A 16,563-nucleotide genomic window follows, 5' to 3' on the forward strand; every position below is an offset into this window, starting at 1 on the left:
TATTAATGGTTTCTCTCATCATGTCTCCAACAGATGTAAAGATCTATGTTTTGGTATTTTAGTTATGTTTTCTTTTTCGACCTAGAGTGGAAGAGATGTTTCAACAACTTAAAGAAGTGCATGAGAAGGTATTCTATATCAAGGAGTCTTTACTCTCCCTGGACAGCCAGCTAGGACATTTGCAAGACCTGTCTGCCCTGACAGTGGACATCCTCAAAGTGCTTTCTGCTGTAGACACTTTGAAGGTGGAAGAAGCCTTACTGGCTGACACAAAACTTCAAACCCGTAGGAAGCTGCCCCATAGCTGGAGCAATGCATTCTATTCCAAGACCTTGAGCAGTCTGGAGGGCTTGTGTGACAAGAAATACCACTATTACAGCATGCCACCCTCCCTCTTACGGAGCTTGGTAAGGACTCAGTCTCCGTCGGAGTGCAAACTCTTGAAGTCTGAGTGTGACAAGGTGGTAGAAGACAGCTCTCAGAAGGTAGAAATAGAAACAGACACACTCACTTCAGGAGTATCCTCTGAGACTAGGTCGACTCCTAGGTATGGGCAGTTTTTGCTGGTGCCCCCTGACCATCAGGGAGGGTCTTTTCCTGAGGATGTCACCTTAAGTTTGTCCTTTTTGAACACTGCTGCCAAGTATAAGGATGAAGCATTCAGAGATGACCTGCAAAGTAGCATTGTGGTTCCTCAAAACTTGCCGGGTATCAGCTTCCTTGGCAAAGAGACAGAAGATTGCCAGTGGAGCCAGAGAGACTTTGTTATTCATTTGCCATCAGAAAAGATTGCTGCTGCAGAAGCTGATCATCCTCTTGATCTCCAGCTACCACTGGATATTGAAGAAAGTGTAGCATCCCCCTGTGATGACAGGGAAGAAACTGAAGGTGGTTATGTGAACTGGGGATTCTCTGAAGGTGATGAAAAAGGAGTTTTCATCTCAAATTCAAAGAAGAAAGCTCTGTGCCTCCATTCCTCCTATGACAGGGATAACAATTGCCAGAACAATCCCACCAGGCATGTCCAGTTAAGTCATTCGAAGTCCTTCTCCTACAACTCATTCAAGTCATGTCCCAGCAGCAGCATCTCTCAGAACAGGCTGAAGAGAAGCATCTCCCTCTGGATCAGCCCTCTCTGGAGGGACTGGAGTTTCTGCAGAAGCAACAGCTTACCATCCCCTAAGAAAGAGAGATCAGGGAAAGTCTGCAAGGCCATAGGCGGTAATTACAAAACATTAAATGTGTACAGTATCTTCTACTGGAGAGTTCAAGACATGACAAAAATGTTTCATTTGCACCCAGAAGGTATTAGATGCAGTGAAGGATGGGAGCTGAGAGTCCAGAGTGTGGGTCTGGGTGTTGGGAATATCCAAAGTGTGCCTGGTATCCAAGCTGCAACACACCTGTTTGCCAGCCACCCTGATCTGCCCCATCTCATGGAATCTCCATGTCTGTGGCTACACAGCCAGGTGGCAGAAGGACTGTGCTCACTCTGGGGAAGTCTCTTGCCCTGGGGATGCAAAGACAGAGTTGCAGGAATCAAAATACATTTCATGATCCTGTAGAGATACATTAGCAGTATCAGAGATGGGTGCATGGAGAATTAAAAGGCATACTTTTCTGTAGTCTGTTTAAATACCTCTCTGTCCACCACCAGGTTTGCTTACCAAGTGTTAAAATAAATCAGATTCAAGTTTTAATTATGAAGAGTATGACATGATGGATGACATTGGTTGTTTTATATCTTGTGATGGTGCACATCTTTGCACGGAACTGCTTGAGTACTGAGTTTGGATATCACAACTCTTTCTCAGGTTGCTTTAGACATCTGCCAGTTGTCAGTCCTATCAGATTTTCCCTTAGTAAGCAGATATTCTGTAGCTTAAAGGTGTTTTTTGACTCTTTCCTGCAGAATCTTTAGGATCCTGTGAGCTACACCACAGTGAGACAACAAAAGCAGAACAGCAAAACAGAGACAGAAAGTCTGGGAGAGGAAAGAGGAATCAAAAACCTCTTCAGGTGCCGGTATGGGCAGATGCAAGAGAACTGTGTATCTCAAAATTGTCTTTTTCATTCCTTAAGAGCAGTTCTGCAGTGTCATTTAATTGAAAATGCAAGCATTTAAAATGCTGCACACAAACTGCAGCATCTCCTGTGTGTGTCTAGTTTTGGTTCAATTTTACTTTTTTTTGGATGTGTGAGATTTCTGTTTTGAATTGCTGCCATCCAGGGACTTTGTTATACCATGCTGATACTGATTTTGTGATTCACAAATGTAAATCAGTCTTTGCATTTCAGCTTTCAGGAGAACTTGTGGAGGCTTCATGTGATCTAGACTAGACTGAAGCAGTGACCATATCTGGGGGGGTTATAGCTGTACTCAGGCAAGATAGGCCTCATAACATTTTCTCCTGCCTGCAAGAGTCCCATGGACTTTTCTCTGAATCCATCAAACATTTAGCACATTGCAGAAAGTATATTGATTGTGTGTGTATAGGTGTGGGGCAACCTTTGCAACTGATTCTGTATGTTCATAAATAAAAATCTATTTCTAGAGCCTATACAGAAATTTCTAGGGTCTTCATTATCTGGAAAGAATTATCACTGTTTAATGAGATGAATACTGAAGGCTAGTTTATTTACATAAGATACACAGGTCAGCAAAGGGTCTTGGACTTGAACTTTGAAATCCAGTATCTCTCAAGGTATTAGGTCTCAAGGTTCAAATGCCTTCAGACAGTGTGAGACCACAGTACTTGCTAGACAAGAGCAACATGTCTTCTGCACTTTGTAACAAAACTGGGAAAATCTGTTTCTCAGCTGGGAATGCATTCATTAATTCACTGGCATTTCAGAGGTGCTCTGAAAGGCCACATCATAATGCTGTCAGAGGAACTGTAGAGATACTAGTCATCCTGTAAATTCAGTATTGTTTTGTCTGTGTCTTGGCAGGTGATTAGAGTGGATGATTGTCCCCATAACACTCAAGTGAACTCAGAGCCTGCAGAAATCAATGTCTGTGATGAGCAGGAGAAACACAGCAAGAATTGGCTCACTGTGTCTAATTTCAGTCAGCTAAGTATGTTACATGTTACACAAAGTGAATTTCAGAACAGCTTTCAAAAAGAAGCAGTAAATGTAATTCAGAGAATCCAAGTGTCATCCACCATTTTCACCTTATGGCATAATTTTTATGGAATTAGACTTAGTTTGCCTTGGTAATTTATGCAACATTGAAGAGGCAAAAGAGTCATAGGATGGATGGAAGATCAGGTGAATTTATTTGGGACCACTGCCTGTCTTCCATGGAAGATAGCTGAGTGTTAATCCTTAGGAATAAGTCAGAAGAATGATGTCTTTGTCTCCTCTCCTGAAGTGTCTTCTAAAGTGATATCCTGGCTAATTGCAAAAAAATAAACTCATTATTTTTCAGGACATTTACCCTCACAGGCAGTGCTGTGACACTGTATTTGCTGGCAGATCCTCTGCCTGCATTATTCATTTCTCATTGCTCAGAAACATATCCTCCAAAGGGAAGAAATTAATTCTGTATTGTCTCTTTTGGGGTGAAAAGGAATGGCATTTTGACCCTTCTTTTAGTAATTCTCAATCTCTTTCATTCTCAGAAATTCTATGCATCTTTCATCTCATCTTTCAACTTTGCTGTGATGTGGCTCACTGGTTTCATCCTGTGAGCTGCTGGGAGAAGTACAAGACAGAGCTGTGGCTCACTACCACTCGGCACTCAGCCCAAGGAGGAGGGCTGTACTCCAAAGTTTGCTGAAAAAAGTGGAAATAGTCTGTTTAGCCCTATGAAATTCTATCACTGTTTTTTTAACCCATTACACATTTACTGGGACAATATGGTGTATAGGTGTTTATTTTATAACACTGCGTAGCTACTTAGTTTATAGCAATGGAATTGTTCATTTACGCTCTAGAAATAGCTGACAGCTTCTCTTTTGACTAGGTTTGGAACGTCTCCATTACAAGCACCAGAAAATTAAAAATCCAGACTTTGGTAGGCATACCATACCATTCTGTGATTACCTGAGGCATTCTCGAGAGGTAAGACCTAGGATTACACATACTAGTCCATAATTTTGGCTGGGATGAGCCCACAGTCATGCCTGGATTTGCCAATAGAGTTTCTTTGTCATGACATAACTCTTTGAGAGATGAGAATCTTTGTTGTCTTCTGGAACAGTGCACATGTGGAAGTAAATGAATAATTTAACAGCTGCTCTACTAACACTCTCCTAAGATTATTGAAATACAACATTAAATTATTGAATCTTCCAGTGGTTCTGAATATGAGCTTAGTCACAAATAACATGTGTTGATGTTTCATCAGGCAATGAGTGAGCACACAACTTGGTCTTGAACTTGTGGGCAGAATGGATTAGAAGAAAATTTTGGAGAGTCAACTACATAGCATTCACTTTTTCACACAGTTGTTTCTTACAAAAAGGTGGATAAATATTGATAATAGTTGCAAAGCATGGATTTTTTAACCATTCTCTTATAATAATTGTATTTTATTATTTACTAGAATTAATCTGCAGCTCTGTAATCTAAAGTTTCATTTCCTGTGTGAAAACTAATATAGACTCCTTGAATTTGATGGAACTAGACCAATTTATATTTCCTGAAGACGTGAGCAGGAATCTGGGTTGTGGAAACTACTACCTGTTTTAAAATTATGTAGCTAATAGAAGAAATGGAATAGCTAATCAAAGAGAATGTACCATTCATTCAATTTTATAGGGATATCTCAGAGAAATGAAAGGAAATTATCAAAGAATAAATTAAGAAAAGGAAACGTGAGCGAATCCTTTCCTCTTTCTTTTCAAGGGCACCAAAGCACTCTTCCTTGTTGATTTCACTTATAGGACTTTTGGTTATGAAAACGGAGTTCTTTCAAAGACTTATTTTTCACTGAAAATGTTATAATTTTTCTTTTTTTAGGAATAAAAATGAAACAAGTAATTCCAGTTATGCTGTTCTGAGTGTTGTAGAATTTGAATCCCATATACCATGGATGAGAGCTTTAATGTTTTAATTTTAAAAAATGGTGGGGTTTTGTATGAAAAAGTGACAAGAGAGAGAAAGAGAAATAAATTTACTGATTTTGTATTCTGTAAAACTGAAACTTGGACTCAAAATCAATACGTCTTTTAATTGTGAATCACAGGAGCAGCCAGGCAAAATAAAGTCAGGAAAACTGTGTGAGGTAACCAAGTAATCTGGTGTTTCATAGCTCATATTAAGATATATTGATATAAGACACAAGTGTGATATTTTTTAAATCATAAAAGAATGCATTCTGCTGATTAATAGCAGTATTGGAGTTACGTCGAAACCAGTTGTTTCTGAAACATCAACTTCAAATTTATTCTTCCAAGGTACAGCCTCCAGTATCCACTGAATTGTTGTGCCTCTCTCTGGACTATGAAAGTTTGTATTTACACTGAGATGTAACAAAGTTTCTGTATCCAACTGTTCCACTTGGAGAATTATGTATTTTAAAGATACGTATCTTTCTGAAAGTGAAGCTTCTCACTCATGGCATACCAGGGGCTCAGAAATCGCTCTTGAGAGGAAGCAGAGAGCAAAGGAAGGGGTGTGTAGGAAGCTTTTGGTAAAGACTTTCTCATCTTCAAAGCAAGGTACACGTTCAAAATGTGAGGGAAATTAAAAAAATTAAAATTTATTTAAGTTGAAGTTTAAATTAAAAGTTGAATTTTAGTTGATTCATCTTTAAACTTAGCTGTCCTTAAACTTTAGTGTGTGTGTGTGTTTTGAGGATTGAAACTGGTGTGAATACTATTGAGAAGAAAAATTCCATTTCTTTCTACCATATTAGGAGGACCTGGCTGGCTCATTTTTTCCTAATATGGCTTGAAGTTTAAAAGATTATTTGAGTATTTCTTTAAATATAAGACCTTGAAAATATGTGATCTAAATATCCCTGGAAAGCTGCTCAGTGTGTTACGTTCTTCTGTTCCAGGGCTTATTTTCAACAACAGTAAAAGTTATGCCTACACTGGAATTTTCCAACATAAAGAAAGTTCTCTAATACTGTGCTTATTAGAAGAACTTAACCAGCTTTGTGAGTGTATGGAGATATAGGTGGTGACCTGAGTATTTAATTCAAATTTCTGGAGACAACATGGAAAATGGCAATGTGAGCAAGTTATTTCCATTTTAGTGTAGGTATGGCAGTGCTATGATTCACCTGCTGTCAGGGTCATTATTCATCTTAACAAAAATCATATCAACAACTGTTCTCAGCATTGTACCTTCTTGAGCTGTGCAATATGAATATGATAAAGATGTCCATATTTTACCAGTAAAAGTGTCTTTCTTTTTTTAGGATTTCAGTAATAGCGTATTTGGAAATATCAAGAAAAGTAATCTGAACAGGAACTCCTCGTATGTATCATTAGTATGTTAAGATATTCACCACAGGTTTTCAGAAAGAGATGTCTGTAGTGTCTGCAGGTTTCCATTTCAGTTCCGCAATACACTCAGGATGACAAATTCCTGAGACATGAAGAGGCCATTCATTGTATTTAAGTTTGTTTAAAGGAAATCTTACAAATGGAGACCAAAGAGATCCATTTAAAAAAAGTGTATGATTTTAGGTGGAATAGACACCCTTTCTAATTCTAGCAATAACTGAATTTTCTAATTCAGTCACTAAGATGACAGCTGGACCTGATGATTTACAAGGTATTTTCCAGCCTTAGTGGTTCTATGATTCTGCGGTGATTCCATGGTTCTATGGCCATAGCATCTTTAATTAGCCCTTTTTCCAATCTAGTTAGCATGAAAAGTTGTATTTGCTTTTGCTGTGCAATTGCATATTTTATTTTTTAATAATTGCAATGTGAGCATCTCCTGAAAACTTCTCTCATTGACTGATTTATCTCTTTCATACATTTACTAAATATTTAGCTCAGTTTTCTTAATCCATTTTCAGAAGTTATGAAGCTTTGATTACATTTAGTGAAAGTATACTGGTTTCACAAGTGGTTTCCGTTTTCTTGTGATGCTTTTAATTTTTTTCCCAGATTGATTAATCATTATCATATTAATAGTATTTTTGCTACATGCAGAGCTGTCTTTATGTTCCTTTTCCTTCCTATTTTCATCAGTTTCTTCTAGACTTTTGTTTTGGTTTTGTTTTTTGTTATTTGGGGTTTTTTTGTTGTTGTTGTTGTTTTTGTTTTTTGTTTTTTCTTCTTTTTTCTTTTTTCTATTTCTTTTTTCTTTTTTCTTTTTTCTTTTTTCTTTTTTCTTTTTTCTTTTTTCTTTTTTCTTTTTTCTTTTTTCTTTTTTCTTTTTTCTTTTTTCTTTTTTCTTTTCAGCACTGAGCAGGTAATTACTAGAAGATACTAGAAAGCTGTCACATCCCAGATGAACTCACCATGGGGAGGAAGAGAGTTACTGGGGGTTTTATGGATACTCTGTGTGTGTGTGGGGCCAGAGGAGCAGGGTTGGGTGTTCTGCTGCTGTTGTGGGTTTGGGGTTTTTAGGGTGTTTTTTCTCTTTTCTTTTTTTACACCCCACCATTTATAGAGGTAGACAAACTGCACACTTACCATCAGGATGTAGGGGCTGTTGAGTTGCCTGAATCTGTTGTCTTCAGTGGGATATCTCTGGTAGATGAGGTGAATCACATCTTCTGTGTTCTGTAACAAAGACTGCTTTAATGTAGCAGTGCTTTTGCAATCAGACTTGTTAATCCAAAGGATCACCAATTCTAATCAATTTTAAAAGTATGCTATTGTACGAGGAATGGTGATGACAAAAGTAACTGTTAATGCATCTCAGCATTGACTAAAAACGAGCAGTTGTGTGTGTGATTGAAAACTCTGTAACTGATACTGTTATTGCAGTGTAAAAGATGTGAATAGCAGTGCAGACTCAAGAGCAGTTGAACATAAAGCAGAGAAAGAAACATGTAGAAAAATGTGTCAGTTCTTCAGTGCCTGAAGATTGTTTGCTCATGGTTTTGTTGAACAAAATTGTACTGAAGGTTATTTTGCCTTAATGCTGCTTAGTCACATATGATCCATGTGTACTAGTTTTAGCTTAATGACAGAAATAAATGTTGGATTAAAATATCAAATATTTGCTTTTAAACAGATTGAGATCTCCAGAGGAAACTGACAGTAAGTTTTTTACTGCTTGTCACTCATTTTAATTCCCATCTGCAATTCTCATGCAGACAATTCTGAAGGGCAAAATCCAAAAAGAAGCTAATTTACTGTAGTTGAAGATTATAGCGCAGATATTGTTTCATGTGTTAATAACTATTTTTTACTTTAAAGTGAATGATTTTTTATGAGAAACATGTTTTTCTCATAACAACTGCATAATCTTAAAAGAAAAAGATTTATTTTCACTCTAGTCTGACCAGTAATGTTGTCCTTTCAGCAGGAAGAAACTCTTTAAGATGCTGCTGCTTTGATCCCTAACAATCCAAGTGATCTCCTGGGTTAAACCAGGGTGTATGTTTGAAGTTACAAGATTTTTAATGTATGCTTGATTTTTCAAATTGCAATTATTTGTAATACTTCTAGTTGGGTTGTCTACCTGGAATTCTGAAATCTGTGGACTGAATTTATTATGAAATGTCCAGTGAAGAAATTAAAGGTTTTAGTGAGGAATCAGTTTGCTCCTGAAAAGCAGAGAGCTAGTGTAGTATTTGTTGTGTTTTAGTCCATCTCTCAGTTTTCCTGGCATGACACTTAGCCGTAAGAGGCTGAGCAGCTGGGCACCTATCTCTTTTTGAGATTAGCTGTGGTGCAGGAATCAATTGCTCCTGGTCTTATCTCCACTGCAAGTGATGCTCTTTGTGGGTCCGTCTGTGCCCAGAACACTGCAGTGCTGAAGCATTCTGCTGCAAGCACACTGAGTTGTAAGGCTGCTCTCTAGAGCACACCATTCTTTTGATTAAAATCCAGTTCTCCTATTCTCAGAAGGCCCCTTTTCATGTTTTGGTTTTTTTTGCAACATGCAAAATGCGGCAAAAGTAGATGGGTCCAGCAAGAAAAAAATCACAAGGAACTTTGAATCACTAAGAGGAGTGAAAAATGCTGACCCTTCCTCCAGTATCCATAAATGTTTTCATATAAGATCTCTTTCACTAGATAAGGGACTAAAAGCAAATGTAATACACCAAGAAGAAAAGTGTAAAGTTCAAAATATTTTGGTGAACATTGTTTTGATTATGTAATTTTTTGAAAATTAATAGTAGTACAGTATATAGATACTGAAATCTGGCATTTTGAAGTATGGTTTTCCAGGACAACAAAATTATTTCATCTAATTAATGAAAATGTGTTCCTTTTTCTTGGTTGTATTAAAAAGGCTTTTTTATAAAGCAAACATTTTTGGACCAAAATTGATCTGTCTGAGCATATGTAACCACCAAAAATGTTTGTTTGCTTATATTTTAACAGCACTTTGGATGCTGTGGGTTAATGGGACAGTATTATTATAGTTTTGGTGCAATAGTACAGTTAATGGAATACTTAATGGAGGATGGAGTTGGAAAACATGTCTTTGGGAGGCCATGAAGCACAGTGGATAGTAAAATACTTTTGATATCCATGAGGTCTAGCTGTCTTAACATGTCCTTGAGGTTAATATATGATTTTCCCCACAATTTCCTTGAATAAATAAGTCGTCTGCCTACATTACACTGACAACTGAAATTTGAAGTATACAGTACATGATAATGCAGCTAAAGCTCATAAGTCATTCTCCTCTTTAGAATGCTGAGTCAGCAGTTCTGATTAATCTGTTTTGTGACAAACTCTGGGATGGAAGGAATTAAAATCATGCATTTGTGTCTGCTATAATAATTAATACAACAATACTTTAAACATTATTTCAGATATCTTCTCCTGCTTGAAAACATCTCAAGATTTGCATCTTCACTACTCAGGTAAGCAGGAGACACAAAAATGACAGCTGAGGAATTTAAGAAATTAAAACAAACATTAGTTGTCCCTTTGTCATACACTGTGATTTTCATTTTTAGGACGTGCACAATTGCCCACTGCTAAGAAGGTTCTGTTTTAATTCATGTCTAACATGAATTTAGGATTTTTGATTTTTTTTTCTGTTGATAATTGCTTCATTCTGGGTATTTATGGCAAATCCAGAGCAGAATTTAGATAATCACTTTCAATATGTCAGTGGAAATCATGAATACAGGTCAGCTTCCTAAGCAGGCAGAAGAGGCCCTACTAGTTTGTTTATAGCTGTCAGTCTCCTCACACCTCCCAAACTCTCCTTGGTACTTTCTGGAGTTCTTTTCTTCAGTTAATTGGTCCTGTACTACCTAATCTGTGTTTGTGTATTTATGAACTCCCGAAAATCTGGCAGGGAATAAATCCTTTGAATGTTAATTTCCTGCAGTCCTGCCTTTCCCCCGGCTGAGTCGGCACGGATTTTCCCTCAAGGCCTGGATGTCAGTTTTTCCAGGAGGAGAAGAGAGCAGAAATTGCCAGTAGATGTCACCATTGCCCACAGGACTTGGCCTCCGGGACGGACAGGGCTGAAATAAACCAAAGCGGCCAGCAGCCTTCTTAGGTCCAAAATCTACAGAGTTGTCACTTGGAATAACACCTCCTGGCTTGCAATCAACTGTACAGACACAGTTTCTCTGACAAGGTGGCATTGTTGCAGATATTGATTTGTTGTTTGTCAGGCGTGCTATTTGAGTTGATGTTGGACTTTTTAGCACAGATGGAAGTGGTTTCCCTTTTGAGGTGACAAATATCTTCAGAGGTTTTCAGTGTATGTTTTCTTTCTGCAGGAAGATTAGGACAGAATTTAGCCAACTAGGCTCAAAAATCCTGCACTATAATTCTGTGCCACATACTGCTTTTGTATTATTCTTGCTATCAGTTTGAGAAAGCAAGTATAATCCCGCCTCTCTGCATACCCAAAAGAGCTAGATCTTTGTCCCAAGTTCGGCAGCTGCTGCATGTCCATGTCACATGGCTTCTCAAAGTTCCAGAGAGACTGTGGCAGGGTCTGACAGATGGCATGGATTTTAGCAGCTCCTCTGTTCACATCCTTCTTCCTGCTATGCACTGATTTCATGATCAGTGTGCTCTTAGTGCAGCACCAGAAGAAGATCTTGTCTTTCAGTGCATGCTCCAACACTGTTCAGACATAGTAGCCAACTCCTGTTGAATTTGGTATGTGTAAACAATCTTGAGCTGGAGTATGAAGAGCAGATCTTCTCAAATGGGGACCCCAGTTCATGGGGTGGATGTGTCATGGGTGCCATTTGCTCTGCCTTTCTGGACTCAACAATCTCCAATTACATCTTGCTTAAAGAGGTAATCTTAAAAGAAGGATAGCTGCTGACAAACTCCCTAAGTTCCATAAGCTCCAGAGTTTGTTACCATGGCCTTTTTGATACTCTGCAAAGAAACACAGCTCTGCTGTGGTTAACTCTCTGCTTTGGTTCACTCTCTGCTTTGGATGATGCTTTTGCCTTCATCCATTGACAGTCAGAACAGTAGCATCCAGGTTGCTTCCTAGTTCTAGGAGTGCCTAGTTTTACATCTCTCTTCCCCTTCCTGATAACTCAGTCATGGCGAAGACAAATCCATAAGTATTTGGTTGGCTCTCTGAAGTTTTGAAGGTGTTTGCCTGAGAAATATGCTGCAAGTTAGGGAGATATAACAATGTTACTGATGGTTTTTTTTGGCAAGAAGCCTGAATGAAGAAACTCTCTGCAGGGGAAGTCTAGATTTTCCTGTCCAGACAGACAATCTCATCAGCACAGTGTGAGTGTGTGTTGCTGTACTGGAGTTGGCAGGAGCAGGATGCAAAAGCAGCCAGCCCTTTGTGAAAGGAGGAGGATGAGAAGATGGCAGAAGTCCTTCTAGGCAGGCTGCAAGGGGCTTTCCCAGAGAGCCTGCTTCTTTGGAAGGAGGGAATTCACGAACATGGTGAGATATGGTGGGTCGGTATCCGGCCAGATGGGGTCATGGCTAGGTCCTGGAGGTTATTCAGTACCAATTCACATAATTTTCTGGTGATGGAGAAGGGAGTCCCTTCATGTTGGGGTAGTGGAGGTTGACTTCTTGGTTTCTGTGTAGTGAGTATTCATGTGTGAATTGTTTGCCTCTCTTGTACCCTCTGTTATTAATTCTGCTGCTGTTATTTTCACTTTCCTATTTCATTGCTGTTTCCATTGGTCAATTCCAGTAAATTGACCTTATATAAACCCATGGTCTTTAACTGTTGCGTCTCCAATCCTCTCCATTCCACAGCTGGGAGGAGAGGGGGGGAAATGAGTGAGCAGTGTTTGGTCTGGAATGTTTCAGTAGGAACACTGACGTGGGGAGCACCATTCCTAAACCACAACAACCTTATTGGTGTTTCACCTGAAACATGAAGAGCTGAGATAACAACAGATCTGGTAAGAGTGGGTGGGAAACAAGTACTTGTTATTTTAGGTATGTCACAATGCTGTAACCTAACCCTGTATGTTTCAGTGTAGGCACTGTGTGCCCATTGAGGTGCTCCTTTCTGACGCCGGCCGAGGGCTGTTTACAGACGCGAGACGGGGCTGCTGTGGAAAGTGCCTCGAGCTGTTTATTTTTCAGCATCAGTCTCATTACATGATTATGACAATGGGAAGATGCTAGCAGCTCACAATCTAGGCAGCAGGCCAAAAATCTTAATGTTACAACTTACTTTATAAGCTTCTTGACCAATCACACAAAGCAAAAGCATATTGACAGTAGCTCTATCCAATCACCTTAAACTCACGTACCTTTGGTTAAAACAATGCTTGCTTATTTAGAATACAATATCTACTTGTAAGCCTTAAAACACAATGCACAGAGCTCCATTACTGAGCTTTAACCTTTGTAATATCTTGCTAGATAACTTTCTGCAGCTTAGAGAGCTATTCAGACAAGCGTTAATACACAGGCCATTGTTCTATTTGCCCTTGCTTTTTCTACAGTTTAAATAATTTTTCTGCTGACCTATCTCATGGCTGCTGCTTTAGCTCTACTCACAGTTCTGCTGTATCTGAGGCCTGCCTTTTGCAGCTTTCCCCAAAACCCTCTAATTTACTCTCTAATTTTGTGGACTCCCACACCTTTTCAGAGCAGGGAGAGGGATCAGGATTGCTTTGTTGCTGAACTCTGTCATATCAGCTTATGAAATGATAACTTCAAGAGCAGTGAGGGTCATTTGTGATATATTTTCAGTGTTGGTCTTCTATCCTTACCTCAGGCACTGCCTTTAGGAAACCATTAACCATGTCCTGGCCTGTATCAGGCACAGCATTTCCAGCTGGTCAAGGGACATGACTGTCCTGCTCTGCTCTGCACTGGTGTGAGGTCTCACCTTGAGTACTGTGTGCAGTTTGGGCACCACAACGTGAAACAGACATTAAGCTGTTACAGAGCATCCAGAAGAGGGCCATGAGGCCTGGAGCAGAAGCCTTGTCAGGAGCTGCTGAGGTCAGCAGCTGTCTGTTCAGCCTGGAGAAGAGGAGACTGAAGGTTGACCTCACTGCTGTCTTCACCATCCTCATGGTGAAGCAGAAGGGCAGGTACTGATCTCTTCACTCTTGCGACCAGTGGCAGGACTCAATGAACTGGCATGAAACTGAGTCAGAGGCTAATTAGTCAGGTTTGAGCTAGATATCAGGAAAAGGTTTTTCACCTGGGGAGTGTTTGGGCACTGGAACAGGCTCCCCAGGGAAGCAGTCATTGTACCAAGCCTGACAGAGCTCACAAAGCACTTGGAGGCACACAGTCTGGCTCTCAGGCACAGGGCCAGGACTTGGACTTGATGATCCTAATGGGTCTGCTTCCTGATGGGTCCCTCGGCATATTGTATGATACTGTGTTTCTGAATAATGGTACCCAGTCTGTGAGCAGAACAGGGAAGTGTTATTTTCCCCAGCTTTTCACTAATTTTTCCTTCTTGAGACCTGTTACAACAGCTTTGGAGGATTTTAAATTCTCTTTGGATATTAAGGAAATCATGCTTTTGTTGCTAAGTCTGCCAGGTCTCTTCAGTGCAGTCTTACACCCTGATTAGAAGTAGGGATTCTTAAGAGGGTCTTTCAGAGATCTACCCTGAGGGTGGATAGTCATGATTGGCCTGTGATGTGGGAGAAAATGGGCCAGCTTTTGAAGGATTATTCTGCTCCAATGGCTTGGAAGTTCACCCCTGAACAGCTACAGGACCCTGTTAAGGTGATAGAATATTTGAAAGATAAATGCTGTGGCAGTTACAGAGAAACACAAAGTTCTGCAATGTGCAGGGCCCTGTTTACTCTTTATCAGACACTGCTCTCAACACTAGACTTCACCCTTAGGGGGAAGAAGAGGAAAGCAGAACAACAGGCACTGTGGCCACTCAAACTTCAGCTGAACCCCAGGAACAACCCTTGCTGGTACCAGTTGTTCCTATACAGAAGAAGAAAGTCAAGCCCAGACAAGTTTGCATACTGAAGAGGAAGCAGGGCCCTCAGAATGGGAAGCAAAAATGGAGAAAATCATCCTCTAACTACAAGGCATGTGAAAAATTTTCAGCCACCAGTCAGGAGAGTCCCTGCTGACCTGGGGGCTCTGGTGTTGGGGTATCACAGCCCATGATATGAAACTCTATGGTAGTGCAACCAATCAGCTGGGATCCCTGTCCCAGGATGTGGGCATTGACAAAGGGATTGAGGATAGAGCAGAAACTCTCAGTGGCAACTCCTGTCGAGTGTGAGGGAATGGTGACTACTTAGCTCTGGCAATATGAAGATCATCTTTTTTTCCGCCCTACTGGCCTGCACCTTGGCTATGGAAAGGTCTCTCTGGAGGGCCTCCCTGCCATTGAGGGAGTCAACATCTCCTTCCATTTTTTGTCATCTGTGAATTTGCCTAGTAGTCCATCAAGCAAGATAAAGAGGAAATTTACCATGCCTTACCAGTATGGACCAGAATGTCTGCTATTGGGAGCAAGTACCCTCATGCTCAAGAAAGGGTACACACCATGAGGCAACCTGGGTTTTTTCTGTGTGTGACCATGGAGAGGGCATGAAGAAGTGGGACGGAAAACCCACCTCAGCCTAGCAGCAGAAGTATTAGTTGAAAGGAAGAACAACCACCAAATATCACTCTGGTTTCCAATGAGCAAGGCCTCAGACAGAATAGGAGGGCTGATGTTACTTTCAGTCCTCTTGAAGGGACTTTCGGCTTGTATTTACAAGATGTGAACAGTTCTTTGACCAGAATTAGAGGGTTCTTTCATTCAGCCAGGTCCTTCCTCGTCCAGGGGAAAGGGACAGTCAGATCTATTGGACTCTGTGGGTGTCATGGCCTTGGCTCATCAGACTCACAGGAGTATTGGGCTTTAGTTGATCCCAGAGCACAATGTACCCTGATGCCATCAAGATATTGAGGGGCAGAATCCGTCTCTGTTTCTGGGGTGACAGGGGGATCCCAACAAATGACCGTACTGGAAACTGAAGTGACTCTGCCTGGGAACAAATGGCAAACACGCCCCACTGTGACTGGCCCAGGGGCCCTGTGCATCCTGGGCAGAGGATCTCCTGGGAAATACCCTCAGGAGAGGGTATTTCAATGACTCAAAAATTAGGCTTTTGGGACAGCCGTTGAGACAGAGGAAGTTGGGCCACTGAACATCTTGCCTGGTCTCTCAGAGGACCCCTCTCCTGTGAGGTGGCTGAGGATTGAAGAAGAACAGGTACTGGTGGCTGCCACAACAGTGCAGTATCAGCAGTATCACACCAACCAGGACTCCATGACCCCATCCATGAGGTGATTCTTGCACTGCAGAGTCAGGGAGTGGCCAGCAAGACTTGCTCACTCTTTTATGACCCTATGTGGCCAGTGTATAATCAGTGGAGAATGGAAACTGACAGTGGACTATTGTGGCCTGAAGGAAGTAACGCCACCACTGAGCACTGCTGTGCCAGACGTGCTGGAACTTCAGTATGAGCTGGAGTCCAGGACAGCAAAGTGGTACCACCATCAATATTGAAAATGTGTTTTTCTCTATTCCTTTAGCAGTAAAGGGCAGGCCACAGTTTGCTTGCACTTGGAGGGACGTCCAGTACACCTGGAACCAGCTGCCCAAGAGGTGGAAATACAGCCACAGTATTTGTGTTGGACTGATCCAGATGCTCTGAAAAGGGAGAGGCTCCAGAACATTTGCAATACATTAATGACATCAGCTTGTGAGACAACACAGCAGAGGAAGCTTTTGAAAAAGGGGAGAAGATAATTCAAATCTTCCTGAAGGCCAGTCCTGCCATCAGTCAAAGTAAGGTTTAGAGACTTGTGCTGGAAATTCAGTTTTCAGAAGTAAAATGGCAGGATGGACATTGTCAGATTCCAATGGACATAGTTAGCAAAATAGAACTATGTCCCCACCAAGCAGCAGCAAGGACACACAGGCTGTCCTACATACTGTGAGTTTTTGGCAAATGCATAGTCCATATTAGAGTCAGATTGTGAGTTCTCTCTATCTTGTGACTCAGAAGAA

The 16,563-nt window shown here is 40.6% G+C and overlaps 1 protein-coding gene across 1 annotated transcript in view; it reads left to right on the forward strand.

The window, feature by feature from the left end:
- TRPM6 (transient receptor potential cation channel subfamily M member 6) overlaps positions 1–16,563 on the forward strand; it is an 87,204-nt gene that overhangs the window by 55,497 nt on the left and 15,144 nt on the right. The window contains exons 26-32 of the mRNA XM_059493103.1: positions 86–1,221; positions 1,913–2,025; positions 2,953–3,079; positions 3,971–4,068; positions 6,377–6,435; positions 8,155–8,180; positions 9,911–9,961. Coding sequence (XP_059349086.1) covers positions 86–1,221; positions 1,913–2,025; positions 2,953–3,079; positions 3,971–4,068; positions 6,377–6,435; positions 8,155–8,180; positions 9,911–9,961 — 1,610 coding nt within the window. The remainder of the gene's footprint in view (positions 1–85; positions 1,222–1,912; positions 2,026–2,952; positions 3,080–3,970; positions 4,069–6,376; positions 6,436–8,154; positions 8,181–9,910; positions 9,962–16,563) is intronic.

Source organism: Ammospiza nelsoni, chromosome Z (genome assembly GCF_027579445.1).
Source record: "Ammospiza nelsoni isolate bAmmNel1 chromosome Z, bAmmNel1.pri, whole genome shotgun sequence".
Classification (NCBI taxonomy): Eukaryota; Metazoa; Chordata; class Aves; order Passeriformes; family Passerellidae; genus Ammospiza; species Ammospiza nelsoni.